This window comes from Ursus americanus, chromosome 22 (genome assembly GCF_024610735.1).
Source record: "Ursus americanus isolate L20-20 chromosome 22, mUrsAme1.1.p, whole genome shotgun sequence".
In the NCBI taxonomy this organism is placed as follows: Eukaryota; Metazoa; Chordata; class Mammalia; order Carnivora; family Ursidae; genus Ursus; species Ursus americanus.
The window spans coordinates 4,950,604-4,969,751 of record NC_142148.1 but is presented as its reverse complement, the minus strand read 5'-3'; the positions used below and the strand labels follow the sequence as shown (position 1 = coordinate 4,969,751).

Here is a 19,148-nt window from a genome sequence, read left to right as displayed (position 1 = left end):
GGTTAGGCTCTCTCCCCAGAGCAGCACTGAAATAACCATCAAGTGACCCCTCCTCTTCCTTTTGTCTGTCTTATCGTGGGTTTTCTAAATCTCTACTAATTCGTGAAAGCGCATACGCATTGATTTTTCCTAAAGAAAATGAGTGGGTGTTTTTTTCCTTTTGTCTCATCATGGATTTTCTACATCTCAGATCAAGAATTAAAAAACAAAAGAAAAGATATCTCATTTACCCTTTCTCCACAAAATGACTGGATTGGCTTCTTCCTTACAGAAGTCTGTGGTGTCGAGCCTGTGGTTTGTGAATATGGCACTTCACTCAGCCACCCACTGCCCTTTTCAAAGCAGACCGCCAAAGTACCCTGTGATGCCCCTCCAGTCCAACAGGGGGCCCTGCTGAGCCCTTTGGTGGGAGAACTGGGTATGAGGGTCAGCTAGAGTCCAATTTCAGCTTTACTGTAATAGTGACGAAGCTGGGTGACGGGTTCATGGAGAGTCCATATTATTCCCTCCACCTTTGCACATGCTTGAAAATGTGCATGGGGGAAAAGTTAAAACTTTTTAAATAACACATTAGCAGGAAAAAAAAAATACTACGGCTTTACACTTCCTGTGTGCTCTTGATCAAGTTACTTAACGTCTCTGGGCTTCAACTGCTTCACCTTAAACAACGGGTCTTAAAGTACATGGATGTGACATGCTTGATACACGGCCGATCTTACCACCGAGGATCAGATGTATGGATGATGAGCAACCTGGCATACAGAGGCATCCAAGAAATGGCAGCCATCAGCCCCCACCAAATCTAACCCACACCACTTCCAGGACACTAAGGGAGAGGGTGACCAGAGATGCTGGACAGGCTGACATGAACTTCACTTCAGAGGGATTCAATAGTCTCTGCCCTAACCTATTGCTCTGCTCTTCACCCCACCTTCCCTCCCAGGCAGCTGGCTGAAGGCAGGTGCAGTGATGACCACAGCTCTGGACCGGGCAGGGCAGAGGCAGGGCTCTGGGCCTCACCCTCACCTCACCAGATCGAAGGTGCTGGGAGAGCAGGAGCTTGTTCACTCTCTGTCTACAGCTTCTAGAACATGCCTGGCACACAGGAGGCATTCAGTCAACATCTATAGTAGGACGAATGCACAGATGGGTTGGGTAACCCTGGGCCAATCATCCTGCCTGACTAGGGCAATCACAATCTCCTGTGAGATAAAGGGGTTCGGTCCACTGATCCCCAAACTCCCAGCTGGTATTTCAGGGCTGGGATTCTGTGTCTGGTGCATCTGGTATCAGTCCACAGCAACATAAGCCCAGGGGAGACTCCCCCCAGGCCGTGCTAACCTGACAAATGAAAGCGAAAGCTTGCCTTCCAACCCACTTAGCGCAGTGCCGGAACCTTACGATGAGCTCACTGATGAAACTTAACCCCAGTGCACTCTCACTGTGTGAGTAGAACTTCTGCAGAATGGCCACCACCTGTGAAAAATATCAGAGGAACACATTTAAAATGCTGCCATCTACTTGAATTATGAATCCTACTCAACACGGAAACCAGACATTTTTATGCACCTTTAAAATGAAATTTATAAGCAAGGGAGAGAGTAATTTTTGTCATGGTCATCACTGGAACACAGAGGAAAAAAGATGTTCAAATATATGGCAACACACATACACATACTCATCCACGTGAAACCCTTCATAAAAATTAAATTTAAAAAGGGACTGGCATTAGAAAAATACATTCTTAAGCTTAAGATTCCAAATTTTAGAAAATGGCCCTTTGCATAATAACTAAATCATTACCTTTCAGAACATGTCATTTTTATAAAATTGTAATAGCATCAGAGTACATTAGTAAATCAATATTTTCAAGTGACACCCCCCCCCCGTATTCGGCTGGTATAAGCCCACATAAAACAGGATCAGCTCTTCTACGTTGGAGCTCTTGCTCACTAACTTTTCTACAAAACCATGCTGTCGAGTAAGCCCAATCTGTGTTTAAAAGGAACACTAAGCCACAGTTTGAAGGGTTTCTTATATAAAATGATTTACCTACAATTTCTATCACTGAACCATGCAGCTTAAGAAAAAAGCTATGTTATTTATTGATAAAACTGTAATTTTCAAAATTTAAAAGCTGGTTTCATAGCTATACTGAAAAATCAAAAGCAGAAAATAAAGGAGTTAAAATGGAAGGAACATAAATATTCCTATTTCCGAAAACCACAAACAAACAACAACAAAAAGCCAAGATTCCTTACTAGTTTGAAGGAGATCCACCGGACTTCAGAAACTTTATCTGCACACAACTTTAAAGCAATATGCATTAAGTAATCATAAACATCATTGGGATTATAGAGTTCCAAAATGAGTATCAGCTGTCTGAAATTTAAAAAAAGAAAAGAAAAGAAAAAAGAAATTATTTGGGGGGACAAAAAACACCTTCCTAATTTCTCTGTACTCTCATTTCATCTTACAGATAAAAATAGCCAGGCCGGGAGATGAAGGCAAATCAAGACCCAGCAAGGCTTTCCGTCAGTGAGATGCCAAAAGCAGAATGCTGAGTGAAATACCACGCAAAGAAAAGTGGAAAAAAAAATCTCCTTCTTCATCTCACGCACTCAAACAAATCAAACAAAAAGGAAATAAATTAAACTTCGTAAAACAGAGGCTGAGAAATTTATGAATAGGGATAATATTTCAATTTGAGGTTATCGGTTCGAAAGCACATAAAACTTTGAAAATCAGATAAGGTAAAAATAGCCAGGCTCTGAAGTTCCCAGAGACGCCGGCACCGACGCGGGGAAAGCTCGGCCGAGCTCGCCGCCGGCGCCGGGCCCCCGGGCAGCGGACGGCGGGCGGCCCCGCGCGAGCCTGCGCTCACACCCGCGCGGTCCGCTTGCAGAGAACCGCGCGCGCCCGCCCTTCGCGCCCAGGGAAGGACAGCGTGCGGGCGACGGCTGGCTGGGGAAACCCGCCACCGGAGCTTCCACTGTCTTCTAAATGGGGATGGAGAGAAGGGTATGAAAATAAATGGCATGACTTCCACGCTGGCAACGAAAGGAAATGAAAAAGAGATTGGAAGGAAGTTAGAACCAGAAACCAGGAGTGCCGGTGAATACTTTCATATCAAAAAGCACTGTTTTCAGAAAAATGATACCAATATCACGGGCAGGGGGAGCACAGAATTCATATCAGCGGCTCTGGCTTCAATAACCACGGCCGAGATGGAAGATAGCCAGAGCTCCGAGATAACGCTGTCGGCCGCGCGAGCCCTGCCGGCCCGGCCCCATCCCCGTCCCCGTGCCCATGCCCGTGTCGGCCCCCCAGTGCCGGTCCCGGGCCCTCCCCCGGTCCCCCACCCCGGCCCCCGGGAAGCGGGTCAGCCCGGTCCCGGTCCCTTGGTCGCGATCTCGGCCCCGGGGAAGCGGGTCAGCCGGGCCCCAGCCCCAGCCCCAGCCCTGAGCCTGGGCCCGGGTCCCGGTCCGCGTCCGCCGTCCGGAACCCTATCTCCGGCCCCATCTCTCGCCCCACCCCACCCCCACCCTGGCCCCCACCCCGGCCCCGGGGAACCGGGTCAGCCCGGCCCGAGACGGACCTGGCCGAGTTCCCGCGCACGGCCGCTAGAGGGCGCGATGCTTTCATGGAAAACGTGGGCCTGTTTTTCTCTCTCGGAACGTAAGCTGGGAACACGGCATAATGATTAAAACCTCAATCTCTCAAATTAAGCATAATGATTAAAGATCACAGCAAAGAAAAAATCTTTTAGTTTGCCCCTGGCATCGGCCAAATCATATCCTGAATAGCGGCAAAAGCTTGATGGATTTCTACAGCAAAGACAATGATTTGAGAGATTTCTAGTTGAGGGTAAGAGAAATGAAAACTAAAGCTGGGGAGATAAACCCCGGGCAGGGGCAAACTGACAGCTGGCCGCCCACCATCGCCACCAGATCCACTCGGTACTGCGCAGAGCAGGTCGCAAAGCACTCAGCACGCCTGGGGAAGGGGACTTATGCAAAGCTTAGGTCTTTCAGGACCAGCACACCTTTGACACCCCTCTGGCCAGCACAAGCCAGGATTAAACAAGTTCTTCACACACAGAATGACGTGCAGAGAGCAGCCACCTTGGGGGACGTTTTTATCTAATAATCGTCTCGTCGGGGGAGACCTTTCCGTGTCTCTCTCTGTCGTGTCATTTTCTTTAGAAGCTGAAGTACATACACCACGCTGTGCCCTGCAGAGAGGGCTACACTCAGAATGTTCAGGAAAGCTCTGGCAAAAACTCTTCCGATTAACAGGAAAATATTGAAGAGTGGGTGATTCATCTTTTATTTGGTTCGAATAAATTGCCTTATAGAACAGCAGAACACACTAATTCCACAGTGACTCGAGCCCTGTCTGCATCTGAAAATGAATGTCTCCCCGGAGACCGTGGTATTTTGTAACTTAGAGCTTTGGAATTCACTTTATCCCTTAATAAAAACATAATCTCTTTATCCGAAAGTACGCTATTACTGCTAGTTTAGAAATCAATTATAAGGTAGGAAAATTAAGAATTATTCCATCGAATTTGCCTTCTCATATCCCCAAATAGGTTTTACTTACTCTGCTAGTTCATATCGAAACCTCCAATTCCTGCTGTTATCGGTCACTACAAATTCTTGAAGCTGATAAAGATATTCTCTCCTCTTGTCTTCATGAAGCAACTATTTTTTAAAAATGTATACATAAATAAAAATAGAGAATCCCTCAAAATGACCCCAAATACACTGTTCGATCACACTTGAAGTGATACACTAGTCCCCGGCAAGAACTGCATTCCCCTAATGCCTTCAACTCCATCCATCACCCGGGGTGGCTGTGAATTAACGTTGCTGGGAACAGACCTCACATGTACCCCTGAATGCTTCCAGCGTTCCCCCTGGTTCGAGTATGTGCTTGTGTGTTTCCACATGCCCCCAGCTCTTCCTTCTCTCATAATTTCCTGCCTGCAAACAACACATATGTGTGTGTGTTCCGAAGACAACGCCGCTGCTGCTGCTTCCCGGGGAGCCGGCTCTGCTCGTGTTTGCCAGCACCACGAGAGGAAAGCTAGCCCAGTGCACCATGCACCCCAGCCTGTCAAGGGCAGCTCGTGGTCATGTGGATGCAAGTTAATTAGTTTCTCTAGGTCATTTTTAAAATCTTATTTTTACACTCATCATTCCTTTAGGAAAAAAATTAAAAAGGCAAGCAGGGAAGCAGCAATGTCTTGCAGAGAAAGCCCTTCATGCAGAACTGAGACTGGGTTTCAGCTGGGCTCTTCCCGTGGGCGACTCCAGGCACGTCGTGTGCTACCCTGGGGGGGCCTGGGCTCCTTCTTCCTCACAGAGCATGCTAGGCTACACGTCTACCACCCTCCACAGAATTAGGACTCCAAGGGACAGGGAGGTTACGAGGAAGGATATAAAAATATTTACCCATCACTGAAAGAACACCCACTGTAAAGACTGGATGGTTTACTTCAACCGGAGAAACCCAGACTAGCTGCTTTCTATTGTTCAGAGACAATACTGTTTCCACAGCCCAGGCTTTAAGAATTGTTTTGAAGAGGGAAGATTTTTTATTTTCAATCCTTCTTCCTACCTTTAGAAAATCATACAGGTGTTTAAGAATTCCTATTCGTACTTCATCCAGGTCCTTTAAAAATCCATTGAAGACAGGCACCAGGTCAGCTGCTGTGAGCTGGTCCCCGAGAATCACAGCCAGCTCGTGGATGGAGAAGGCCAGGGTCCGACGCACCTTCCACTGGCAGCGCACAGGAAGACACACGAGCCACAGAAAGCAAGCACACGGCCATGTTACCGAGAGCATAAGTAGCATTTCTAGAATAAACCTGACACTGCCGGGCACTGGCCACCAAGGGCTTCATTTCATCAGAGCCCCGTCCATATGCCAACGGCACCCACAGGAAATACAGGCCAGTGGGCCCCACCGCGCTCCTCTTTTCTTCCCCCACAGATGGCCCACCCCATTTCATGGGTGCCTCTGAAAGGGCTCCTTTTACCTGCACGTCGGAAGCCAGTGTTTCATACGTGTCTCTCAGGCAGTGCCAATTTTGCCTGCCCAGGGTGAGCGCCACCCCCGGGAGGCTGTAGGCGCAGTGTTTGGCTATGTCAATATCGACAGTCTGGGCGCGAGCAGGGTCGGTCATTGACACATACTGATCTAGCAGGGGTTGAGGTATTATATCCTGGGAAACAGCAGAGAAAGGAAACCATCATGCTTGCAGGAAAGAAGGAGAATGCTCAGGAAAAACAAGGAGTCTGGGATTTGGGGGTGAACAGCAAAGCAGAGATGTCAGGGGAAAAAGAGGCCTTGGGAAAACTCGGGGCTCTGGACTGGTGGACTTCTTGGCCTGCAGGTGAAATTTTCAACTTGGACCAAATGGTGCGAAAGCAAGGCCCACACTCATCTTTTCTCAATTTGGCTAACATCTGATATCCTAGAGAACAGTCTGGGCACCAAGGTTTGGTTAGTCTGATGCACCCAGCTCTTGAGAATGGAAACGATCTTCTCTTATGGCTGCCCAGCACCTAGAGCCCCAGCCTGGACATGCTGATCGCCACTAGCTTTTTCCAACTGATGGGACAGCGCCTTCCAACGACATCACCCACTTACCTTCTCTTCTGTTAGGACAAGGGGATACAATAATTTAAAACATTTAAGAGATCTTACACAGCACAAGAGCCTATCCACAAGATAGAACAAAGCCAAACATAGGTCAATCAAAGAATCTGTCAAAAACTTTTCAGGCAATAACAAAAAAAAACCCTGAAATGACTTGTATAAATAGACACTAAATGTTAATGTACAGAGGTTAATTTTTTTCTCCCATTTGACCTGCTTTATTAAAAATACTATTCTAGATTGTTCAAAAAGCTTTAGCACTCCTTTAGAATTTGTTTTTTGGTAAGTTAGAGAAGAAATATTAGCAACACAAAGAAGGAATGAAGTTATGTCATTAATATTGAGGGAAGAAAAATATCTGGTTTCCAATGGCCATTCTTAAATTTAACTCCCAGAAAAGGTGACGTTTTGAGCTGCTTTTCTTTTCAAGGCACAAACCTGTAATTTAGATTTATTCTCCTCGAGTGGGGAGGGGAGATGCCTCTGCTCCGTCTCCAGATGGTCAGTGGCCCCACCGCAGGGTTTGCTGAGGTCCTGCAGGGTTGATTGGACATGTTAGCAACTTACCCCAAACAGGGAGCCACCCTATCATTCTCCCCTCAAAGAACCCTCTCTCGGTGCTGGAAATGACCTCTGCAGACCAAGACCAGCGCTTCCCTGAAAGTCAGGGGTCTCTTTCCAGATGTTAAAGAAGACATTTGCACAGGTATAGATGGCATGGTCAGTGATTTGAAGGGCCAAGGCAAACAGCTACCACGCATTTTCATCTCCAGACTGGCTGAGGCCCTTAGAGAAGACAGGCTGATGTCCATGAGAAGCCACCACTTGAGTCTACACTGACCATTCTTTAAGCCCTAGGGTCCCAGGGTGGTTAACCAACCTGTTTTAAGAGTCACACGATTAAGACACAGACTACCGTGGACGGCAGAGTGAACAAGCACGTTCAGTATTCCCTGGGAGCTGGAGACGTGCAGCAACGTGGACCCATCAGGGCGGATGGACAGGCAAGGGGAAGACCTATCTAATTTGGGGGAAGACGTGGCCGATAAAGGAGTATTTACCTGGAAAACTGTCCTCAATTTTCACATGTACAAACACTTCTAATGTTTGCTGATGAACCTTTACAGTAGGTTAACAATTAAAATGAGCAAGAACCCTCAACAGTGACATATTGGTCTCTGATCATTGATTACGTTGGCGGAGATGAACCTGTCCTTCTCCTCCACCCGTCACATGGGCTCCCACGTGCACTTGAAATGTCATCCTGTCTACCAGCTTAATGGATCCTGACAAATCAGCTCAATATATGACCCAGGAAAGTCGATTAATACACCAAGAGATGCTTCGTTTGCTCTGACGCACACTACCACAGCCTTCAATTCCCAAGATTTTCACTGAAATATATTGCTTATTTTAATAGAGGACAGGATAAAAGAGAAATATTTTGGCATGATAACCTAAGACCTCAATTTCTCCAAGTTCCTAAATTCATATATATTAACGTGTAATAAATCATTATTCTTCTTTCAGGAGTTAATCTGATTCCCAAGTCATCAGTGTAGTTGGCATGAAGAGTACTTCCTCCAGGAGCCACGTTAAGGGTTCAGTACACTACCACAAGTCAAAGCAACCTCAAAAGGCATTGTGAGGTCATCACCCCAGAAAACCACCGGGCAGTCAAAAGACACGGGTGAGAAGCAACAGGCCTCCCTGTACAGGGCGTCTCGCGACTCAGATGGTGCGCTAAGAAGGCAGGGTAGAAGCAGGGAGCGGGGTCAACGTTAAGGAGCCGAGTTAACCAGCCACCCAGCCTCAGCTGCTCTTCTGTCGTCTCTGCGAGACAACACCATCCTCATCATCTAAGCTCTGGGAGTTTTTTGGTCCCTTTTCCTTCTTTGGCGACTGGAAGCATCACATCCTGACTGATCCCAGTGGAACCTAAGAATCAAGCTGCAAATTCAAGAGCCCTGACATCCTACAACATAAACCGAAGGTCTGCTTGCATGAGCCCTTCAAAATCCTTCATGCAACAGAGTCAACTTGGAGAAATCTGCTCATTTCCCTTTCTTTCACTTCTGCGTGTGACAAAGAAGCCCCAGGCTGATCAGGTCGCCGTCACAGTAGACACAGCCATGCCTTTCTACCTAACTTGTGATTTCCACACTCCAGGCAACACGATAACAACAACCATTTTCTTGCCTATTTCTGAAAACAAACCAGCAAAACAGGATATCCCCTCAGTTCTTACTAATCGAAGACAACCGTCACAAACTCCTAAACATTTTATAGTCAAGCTTTTAAAAGTGGATCTTTTGTTTAGTTTTACTGGAGGAGGCCTAGAGGGGAAGGGAGGTGATAAGTCCATTCGGTTGCTAAGACTGAATTTTCCACTGCGTGGACGGTGGAACAACTGGTACCCCGGCCTTAGAGACCACGGGCTTGAAGAGAAGATCCGTCATGGCACAGGAAATGAGGAGATGCCAGCACGCCGTGACTTTATGATCTTGGACCCCACCCTGATTTTAATTCTCTGATAGTCTCACCCCCACCTGTGAAGGACCCCAGCTCAAAGTAGTCAGAGCAAGTCACTAGGAGTTAGGAAGGCTTTAGAGCTTCCCACCCCTCACGAGCTGGGAAGCTACGGAGACTCAAAGTGCGAGGAAGCTGAGGGCCCCCTCCTCTCCCTGGATGCTGAGATCCCATCTCATGGGAGCTAGTTCCAGGCTGCAGGATAAAAGCTGCTGAGCTGCTGCTGGCTTTTCAAAGTCTCTCCTCCAGGAAATGGCAGCCAGTACCACTACTGGGGTGACCACGTGCCCAAAGAGCGTCTCCCGAGCGAGGGCCGGACGCGGTGGTCCATCTGCTGAGGCCAAGGCCAGCTTTCAGTTCTAGGAGCCGGGGAACCCACTTTGTGCTATTATGATTAAAAGCTGTAAAACAGCAGTGAAATCGGGCACGGATATGGTTAATCCCCACAAAGAACCGAGACTCGACAGCTTTGGAGAAGAGGGAGGTACTTGTTGGTCCCCCCCTCCTGTCTTTGTGGAGGAGAGTCAGGGTTATCAATCATCTGATTGACTGGTTGTCTAGTTATCCAAAACATGACCTTAAGAATAAAATTAAGTTTGCCGTTCATCATCTCTGCCAGCATATATTAATAAAAGAAAATGCAGCTTTGTGATTTCTGTCACGGCCTCGGCGGCAGAGGGCGAGGGCACGCACTTACTGGGCTTTGTAACGTCCTGGGCTCGGAGAGCTGCTCCTGCGAGGACGACGCCGGCAGAGCTGTCTGACTGGCAGAGGCGGGGCTGGGATCGGAAACGGACCCCGCGTTCCGACCTTCCGTCGCCTGGTGCTCGGGCTCATTCACAGAGTCAAGCTGTGCGGCTCTCAGAGCAGCTGATAAGACCTGGACCTGAGCTGCAGGAAGAGAAGTTTCAAGAATTTTAATAACTTTATTTGGTTTGTAGGGATTCACGTGAGAAGGGTCTTCACAACAAGACAGTCTGGAGGCGCGCGCACCACACGCGCACCTTCCGCACATCTGTCCCTGAGTAAGCGTGCTCCGGAGCCCCAGAATGAGCTCTCGGGGAGGTGGTGATATTTACGGCCATTAACTTTAACTATTCCAACTAAACGCCAGCCATGCACAGAGCATCCAATCTGAACTCGAAACACCGCAAGGAGGACAATCAGAGCTCGCCTCCATCATCTCTCACAGAAAGACAACACGCTGTCCCTGAAGGCTAGTGTCTGGGAGGTCCACCTACTCGGCGAGGGGGTCCTGTTCCCCATGTATAAAGCAGGACGGCTGCCTTCTCCACACCCTCCCCCCACACACAGAAATCGATCCATGTCCGTACACACAGATGAGTCCCGATCTCGCTCACCAAGCCCCAAGGGCTATTCATTTGTCCACAGCATGACTGCTTGAGACCCTCCTAACAGTAGAGATGGCATATTTCACACACCTTTCTGTAAAAACAATCTGATGTCCATGTCCCCAACCTTCAAGCACACACACGTACACACAATAGTTCCTATATCCTGTTTTCTATGAGTTAAATTCAATAGTCCTCAGGATTCAGTAAAATGTTTAGAGCTCATAGCTGGCTCCCCACTTGGCCTAGGACAAGGTCCCACCTACTTAGCGCAACCTATCAGGCCCTTCCAGATGGCCCAAGTCATCTTTCCAGCCACAGCCAGTCCACAAATCTCCAACATGTCGTTTATTTCTGAAACTTTTGGGGTCACGGATCCCTCTGAGCTCCGATGAAAGAGGCACGCACATAGCGCAAGGTTTTACAAATGATTTCAAGAAACTCATCCCTCTCCACTTCTCTGCAGTGTGGGTTCCTAGCTGTCATCTTCTGGGGCCCACATGAAATGCCGCCCGTTCTGCAAGGTGGTCTTCTCCCGGACATTTCCTCTGGCCCCAGGCATCCTGCCCTAGGCTGCCACAGAGCATCACGCTGCCTCCCGCCCTGGCCCCTGACACGCCTTGTACCGGTGGTCATCTACGGAGCCCCCTCCACGAGATCGTGTGGCCGTCACTGCTGCCCCAGCCCCCAGCCCGGCGCCAGCACGGAGATGAACGCTGCTTTAGAAATGTGGTTTCCAAAAACAGACCTTTGTCTACAGCTGTTAACAGTGATATGTTACATGTGCTCATTCCTTCGGCAAACATTGACTTAATTTCCTTTATAAATTTAAAGAGAAAGAATAATCACAGGGCTAACTGGATTTTCACATTTCCTTTCCCGAAAGCTTCACAAATCTTTGCCCGGCAACAGCAGCAAGTGTTGTTTTTCCCAATCTCCCCAACCCAAGGAAGAATACAAATATAGCACTGTTTAGAGCAAGAAGAGGCGTGATAATGGATATGGATCGCGAGGCCTGGCTCCCAGATCAGACGCTCAGTGGGAGCACTAGTCATAACATGAAAAACACCCCAAAGAAGAAGTTGTACTTTCCCTTGCTGTACAGAGACAAAAACCTTAAAGTCTGGCTAAGGGCTGAGTTAATAAGCTCCAAAAGGAGCACCATCCTTAGCTGTTCATAACTAGAAAAGGCGCTATAACGTGGGAAATGATGTAACAGCGTCCAAGGAGCTAATAAAATTTCCACTGCTACAGATATGCCCACAAACTATCTGCCTTCCTATCAGAGCTGCCTTCCGCCTTGCACAGCTGCAAAACAAGGAGGCAGAATCCTGGCGGGGCCCTGCACAGAGGCGCCCAGTGCTCCGGCTGGGCTGACGCTGACAGACCCTCTCCTGGCCATCTGTGCACAGTGGACAGGAAGTGAGTACGCGCACGCACACACGCACAGGCGCAGCGCCACGCAGATCTGGCCAACGCACCAGAGACAGGCCCGTGTTTCTCTTCATCACGACGGACAACGTTTACCTTGAACGTCTGGATCGTTCATCAGATGCTCCTGCAAACTATCGAGGACTTTCTGAATCTCGCTCCCGGCCACGCAGCTGTGGCGCACAGTCTCGGGCCTGCTGCAGCCCTCCTCCTGCGGCCCAGCCTCACGCAGAAGCAGCTCTAGGTCCTTGCTGATGTCAGGGAGAGGAGTCCGCCAATAGAAGAAATTATTGAATGCATCCTCAGGACTCTCTGGGCCGGTGGAGGAGCCTGGTCCAGGGTGGCTGTGGACGGGGAGGCCGTTCCCATCAGGGAGCCTCAAGGAGGCACCAGCCTCGGGGCAAAGCCTGGTCAGCTCGGCTCTAGCCAAGGCAGAGTCTTCCGCTGAGTTTGCCACGAGGCCATCAGAGGAGCTGCTGACGCGCAGGAAATCGCTGGTTCCCGCTGACGTGCCTTCTGTGGGCAGGTCTGGCTCCGTGTGCACCAGCTTTGTGGAACTAGGTTAAGATTGAGGGGAGCACTTTTAGAGCCATGTAATGGACTGGAAGTAAAATGGGAAAAACTGAGCTCCTCACCCACCCAAGCCCGGTCCTCCTCTCTATTTGGCCACCCAAACCTGCTGTGTCTCCCAGGGCCAGAAGCTCACAACCTCACAAGAGCATAAAAGGTCCCATCACCCCCCTTTGTCCCCCCGGGAGAATGATGTGCACTGAAAATGCCACGCAAAAGTTCAGCCGATCCCTCCACTCTAGTCAAGCGGTGGAGGAGCCCTGGCTTCTGCTGACACGCCCTCAGTGGGCAGCCTGCATGCGCTCACTGCTCGTCACTCCCTCCACCAGGGGGCAGCCACTGGGACACAAAAGCCACCAAAACCACTGGGAGAGCCCTGAAGAGGAAGGTGCGGCACACACACAGCAGGAGCTCAGTGAATTTTGATGGACTGACGGAGGGAAGGGCGCACCAACGGTAAAAAGGACGTGTACTCGCGGAGGTGTAAAGTACTCCTCTCCAGCTCCGGTGTGAGGTTAGCGTGGGACAGATGCTTTCCAACGACCTCAGATGGTCTGGTTGGTGTGTACCCATCAACCTCCGAGGAAAGACGAAAAACTCCACGATCAATCACTAGAACTTACTAGAAAGCCAGGAGAGCATCCACTAATGGTGGGTCAGGACCGTCACCTGTACGTGCAGGTAACATCCTGTGTTTATGGGCATGTAACATCCCACGGCACAAACGGACATTTGGGAGACCTCACATCTTCCCTACGTAAATTACCCAAAGAACTTCATTAATCAAAAAGTAAGAGAAAATTTTCTTTATAGGTTATTTAATCACTACTCTCAATGAATATTTTATCTAAATTTAGGAGACACAGTAGCTTCATTATTTATAACCCGGTAGTCATGTTTCAAAATCATTATTGCAATTACTTTTGCTTCTTTACATAATTAAAGCTCTAATATCCCATCTTGCCCAGAAGGTCACTATTACTAAAACTCCAGACAAGATAATTGCTAAAATTTTAGGTGGACGCTTGAGGTGAAGCGCGGGCCCTGGTAATTATCCTGCTTGGAGCTCACCAGGCTGAGGAAGTGTTACCACAACTGCCTGCACTGGGTGACCCGGAGGTGAGATCAGAGTCCAAATCCTGAGCCGGCGGTCGGATGCTCAGAGTGCCGTCTTCTCGAATATAGAGGCCGGCCCTGGAGGGGTTCGCGAAGGTGGAAATGAAGGGGCCCAGGGACTGGAAGGCAGCCTGGCGCACCTGGAAACAGAGAGCACAGCGTGGTGAATGTGGCGTCGGCCAGGTCTGACCCCAGGCCGGGCAGCTGGCCAACCACCAGGCTAGTCGCTGTCCGCCACATTATGTCCAAGCAGATATGCTGCTTTCTAAGACGGTCTCCAAATTCCAAATCAACTATTTTCAACAGAAAATAAGGAAAAATTTAGTACCATCATGCAGTTTTTATTCTTCTAGAATTTTAATTCCACATCAAACGAGTCCAGACTTCATAAAGCGCCTGACCAGACGGTATTAATCGTGACAGGCATGTTTGTGAGAGTAACGGCAAAGGTGACTCTCCGGTTAGTGTTTCCCTTCTCACTTCTCGTCTCTATGATGTCCAGTCACTACAAATGTTAGGGTACCTGCCACCTTCCTCGCAGGCACCAAAGCTTTGGAGATTTCAAGAGCTCTGATCCCCACGAGGTCTAAGTAAGCCAATCAGGAACCAAAAAGACAAAATACATAGTCACTAGTCCAGAGGCCAAGATGAGGTCAGTCGGCCTGCGGCGGCGGCTGCTGGCCAGCGCTGCCGAGCTGCCCGCACTCACCCATCGGCAGGGGTCGCTGATGAGCTTGATGAAGAGGGGTGACAGCTGGGCTCTGCGGACCTCTGGGGACGCACTGTAGGACACCGCCATGAAGCACTCCGCGCAGGCTTTCCGCATCCCCCAAACATTATCTGAGCAGAGCTCAAAAAACTTTGGGATCTACCAAAGCAAATAAAATCATGTACTCAAACCTGGTCACCCTGGCGAAGGGCGGAACTTTTTAATGATGTAATTAAGGCACAGCCGTAAATAAAGGACAGAGAAGAGGGAAATATATACTAGTCTAAAAGGAATCATTTGAGACAAACAGGAATTACGGTAAGAAGAATAAAGAAACATTACCTCTTAATTGTAGTAAATGACTTGGTTAAAAGGCAGAATGACCAATATTCACATGGCAAGTGCTACGTGAATTACATAGAGAAAAATTGTCAAATGACCTTGAAATTGAGTGGCTATCCCAACTAGTTCACCCATCCAGCTATTCCGCTCTTTGACTAGGGTCCTTTAGTGATAGAAGGTATATTGTTAAAAAACTGATAGTAATACCAATAATTCCTGTTCACAGAAATGCAAATTGTGTCCAGTGGAATGTACTTGACCATCACTCTGGATGCAGAGCAATTTTGAGTCCCCTTGCAAGGTCGCTTCAGTGTCCCCTGGTCTGACCACCCACGTGTGGTACTTTGAGTTCTCCATTAAGCCAGGTGTTGTATCTTACTGCTTCCCTCATGAATAAATGACTTAAATAAAATCTTTGGCATGTTTGCTTTCTATCTGTATGAATGATCACACTGTCTTTTAAAATTTATCCCTTAATGGGGCGCCTGGGTGGCTCAGTTGGTTAAGCATCTGACTCTTGATTTTGACTCAGGTCATGATCTCAGGGTCGTGGGACAGAGCCTCGTGTCAGGCTCTGCACTGGGTGTGGAGCCTGCTTAAGATTCTCTCTCTCTCCCTCTCCCTCTGCCCCTTCCCTCTGCTCCCATGCTCTCTTTCTCTAAAAAAAATATAAAAAAATAAAATTTATCCTTTAAAAATGAGGCTGTTTTTTACATCCTAATGTAAAATAATCAGCCAAAAGCTCCACAGATGGGAATATATGATCATGGAAATACCCACCCACAGGAAGGCTCGTATATTGGTCACTGCTGTTGTTCATTCAGATAATTAAGTACAAGACAACACTCACTGTACATTCAGAACGACAGCCCACTAAAAATTATTTTGGTGTCAGAACTATGTTGACATGGCTTGCACTTGAAATAAAATGAGCATCTGAACTTAAATTTAAAAATCAATTTAAAGAGTACACTTTTTGAGGTTAAATTCTAACCATACGGGTTAGATATCCTGTCCAATAAAAGTCAAATGAAAGCACAGGCTGGATACCCTGTCCAATAAAAGTGGCAAGGACTCGTTTAGCATAGTTCTGCGTAGGCACCGGGAAAACGGAGAGGAACATGATAGGGTGAAGACCCCACATCGGCACCACCATAATGAGGTGTGATAAGAGACACGCACGTACTCTGAGCACAATGTTATTATGGGGATGCTGAAAAGGGAGAAATTAATTCTCTCTGGCACAGTGGGTAGGTGAGTCTAGACAAGGAGAGGCATATGCACATTCAGGCTGGGTTTGAAGTGTGAGTTGGGTCACACCAGGTGGGGAAGACTCTGGAAAGAGAGGTGCAGTAATGAGCAGAGGTGTGGAAGGGGGAGAGCAGAAAGCCTCAAGGGAGCTGAAAAGCCACCCGCTGGCTAATGAAGTGGTTCTCCACCCTGCTGTGCCTCCGAATCACGGGGGGGGGGGGGGGGGGGGGGCGGTATCAGAAATGCAGACCCCCGGGCCTTACCTGCCTCCCCCGCCTCCCCACCCACCCCATGAATCAAATGCATGGCCAAAGGTAAGACCTGCCCAGGCCAGGACAGTGTTCAGACCTGAGGAAGGTAGCTGGAGGTGAGGCAGGAAAGGCACTTACAAGAGGACCCAAAAGGCCAAAAAGGATCTGGACTTTAACCTGTAACCTAGAAAAATCCCAGTGGTCTTGAAGCCCAGGAGTGAGATGGTAGAACAGTGTTCTAGAAAGAGCAGTGGAAAGGAGACAGAGGAGCTTAGACAGTGAGAAGAGACCAGGGAAAGCGACCACTGAGGAGGGGACAGCAAAAGCCCACAGGAAAGTGGGCTGGGGTTACGCCCATGCCATTCCACGGACCAGCTGCCTAACGCTTATGAAAAACGTTAGCTTTAGAAGTCAAGAAATTTGGAACAGGTGAATGCGAAATTGAGCTGTCATTCCAAAGTAACAGATTCACAAATACAAAACTTCACAACTGATTTTAAAAGTGCCCTAAGAAATGCACTAGCAATTATGATTGGCAAAACTTCACATACCAGAAATTTCTCAGTGGCTTCTTGTCCAACGGCATGACAAATATCACCAAAATTTGTAGCACACACCTTAAAAAGGCAAAAGGCATACCCGTTATTCTCTGCTTCCCTTTTGTCTTACCAAATTGTGACAGCTAACAAGCAGAAGCCTCAGGGGCAATGACTCCTCTAGTCAGGCACCTAACAAGCACTTACCGAGCCCGCCGCCCACACGGCCTAGCCCGATGCCTCTGGTGCATTGGAAACAGAAGATTTACAGCAGAGTACCAAATCCTAGCACTTTCTGGCTCCTAATTGATCTCAATACATAATGCATTTGGTTAGCAATAAAGCAAAAGAGACCCTTAATATTCTCTGCATGGTAAATGAGACCTATCTTCTTGCCGATGCGTCATGAGGAGAGACCAGAGGGAAGAGCGCCAGTCACGCAGCGAGGAGGAGGAGGACAAGGAGGCTGTTCAGGGAGGTGTGGCAATGGCCTTCGAAAGGAAGACTCTAGTAACCAAGTGAACAAGCGACTCAAAGGGAAGGGGAGCGCAGGGGTTGGCATTAGAAGGTACGGCAAAGGTAAGAGGGTTCCAGACAAAGCAGGCCAGATAACGAAAGACAGTGCAGGTCACAGCAACGGCATCTAACTGCAATCAACAAGGTCCCAGAGCTGGTCCTCCTGTGTCTAAGAGCAACAGGCTTACTCTCACAGGCTCTCGTCTCCAGGTCCCTAGCACGCCCTAGTTTCAGTAAAAATGGGCAACGCTGCTCACACATTTTCCTCACACAGGTCCCAGGGGCCACATTTCTCGTCCAGCCTGCATCTACTGAAGAAGTCAGGACACTTCCAAGGGATGGATTTTGAATTTTCTAACTTTTTAAATTTTTCAAGTTTTGATACTATATGTCCCAACCTTCCGAACTTGAAAGAACTTCCCATCAGCACACAATTCGCAGAATCGAGGGAGCAGCAGGCGTTCAACTGTGCTCTTGCTCAGCACTGAAGCCAATTTGCAGATTATCTATAAAAAGAGAAAAATCAGAGTCACTTGAAATATCAAAGCACATGTATTGCACGTATTACTAATTAAATTCCAAAAGCTGATATTCAAAATATTGCCAAAATACCCAGGAAGTAAACACAGAGAACACCTTCTTTTGAGTTTTGTCAAGTGATACAATCAATAGAATGCCAAATATTCCTCAAAGTTTACTGAGGTAACAAGTCTGTCTGAAGCTCAGAGTTGCCATTTGCCGTACCTAGCATATATCTGAAACATCCACGAACAATTGGTGCATGCTAACTCATTTTACTCTCCCTAAACCGTATGACCTGGGTATTATTTATCCTCACTTTCGCAGATAAAAACACGAACACTCAAAGAGGCTAGGTGATATGACCAAAACCCAGCAGCAGTGAGGCAGGACACACAGTGACAGCTGGTCAGAGAGTAAAAATGACTGGTAGGCAATCGAGCGATCGCACTACTGGGTATTTACACCAAAAATACAAAAACACGAATTCAAATGAATAGCTGCACCCCTATGTTTACTGCAGCACTATTTACAGTAGCCAAAGTATGGAAACAGCCCAAGTGTCCATTGATGGATGACTGTGTACAGAAGATGTGGTATACACACACACACACACACACACACACACACACACACACACACACACACACACACCAGAATATTATTCAGCCATCAAAAAGAATGAAATCTTGCCATTTGCAATGACATGGATGGAGCTAAAGGGCATTATGCTAAGCAAAATAAGTCCGTCAGAGAAAGACCAATACCATATGATTTCACTCATATGTGGAATTCAAGAAACAAAACAAATGAGCAAAGGAAAAAAGAGAGAGAGAGGGAGACCAAGAAACAGACTCTTAACTACAGAAAACACACTGCTGGTCTCTGGAGGGGAGGTGGGGGGGCTGGGGAAACAAGGGATGGGGATGAAGGAGGGTACCTGTCACAGTGAACATCAGGTGACGTATGAAAGTGCTGAATCACTGGGTTGTATACCTGAGACCAACATTACACTGTATGTTAACCACACTGCAATTAACATAAATAAAATAAAAAGAAAATGATTGGTAGACACTGGAGAGGGACCAAGTGCTGGTGGAAACTAAGGGAAGGCAGGTCCTTGAGAGAAGGAGCCATGCTGGGTACAATGTGCATTGCTGCTGCTTTTCTGCCCAAGCACACACCCCGTTCTGCCTGGCTATGTAGCTGGACCTCAAGCAAACGTTACAGCTTTACTGGCTTGAAAAGTCAAAGAACACAGTGAGGTTGCCAGAGCAGCCGACAAGTGAGGGTAGAAATCCTGGGAAGGAAGGAAAGAGGGAGATAAAAAAGGGAAAGCCCCCAAATCTGTGATTAA

At 47.9% G+C, this 19,148-nt stretch overlaps 1 protein-coding gene across 1 annotated transcript in view; it reads right to left on the bottom strand.

The window, feature by feature from the left end:
• The window catches only part of LOC123799356 (serine/threonine-protein phosphatase 4 regulatory subunit 1-like), a 79,511-nt gene that overhangs the window by 3,031 nt on the left and 57,332 nt on the right, over positions 1–19,148 (bottom strand). The window contains exons 7-18 of the mRNA XM_045808411.2: positions 17,671–17,778; positions 16,772–16,837; positions 14,377–14,535; positions 13,623–13,807; positions 12,078–12,538; positions 9,896–10,089; positions 7,108–7,203; positions 6,047–6,232; positions 5,626–5,787; positions 4,606–4,706; positions 2,262–2,382; positions 1,342–1,476 (exon numbers count right to left, since the gene is read on the bottom strand). Of these exons, the coding sequence (XP_045664367.1) occupies positions 1,342–1,476; positions 2,262–2,382; positions 4,606–4,706; positions 5,626–5,787; positions 6,047–6,232; positions 7,108–7,203; positions 9,896–10,089; positions 12,078–12,538; positions 13,623–13,807; positions 14,377–14,535; positions 16,772–16,837; positions 17,671–17,778 (1,974 nt within the window). The remainder of the gene's footprint in view (positions 1–1,341; positions 1,477–2,261; positions 2,383–4,605; positions 4,707–5,625; positions 5,788–6,046; positions 6,233–7,107; positions 7,204–9,895; positions 10,090–12,077; positions 12,539–13,622; positions 13,808–14,376; positions 14,536–16,771; positions 16,838–17,670; positions 17,779–19,148) is intronic.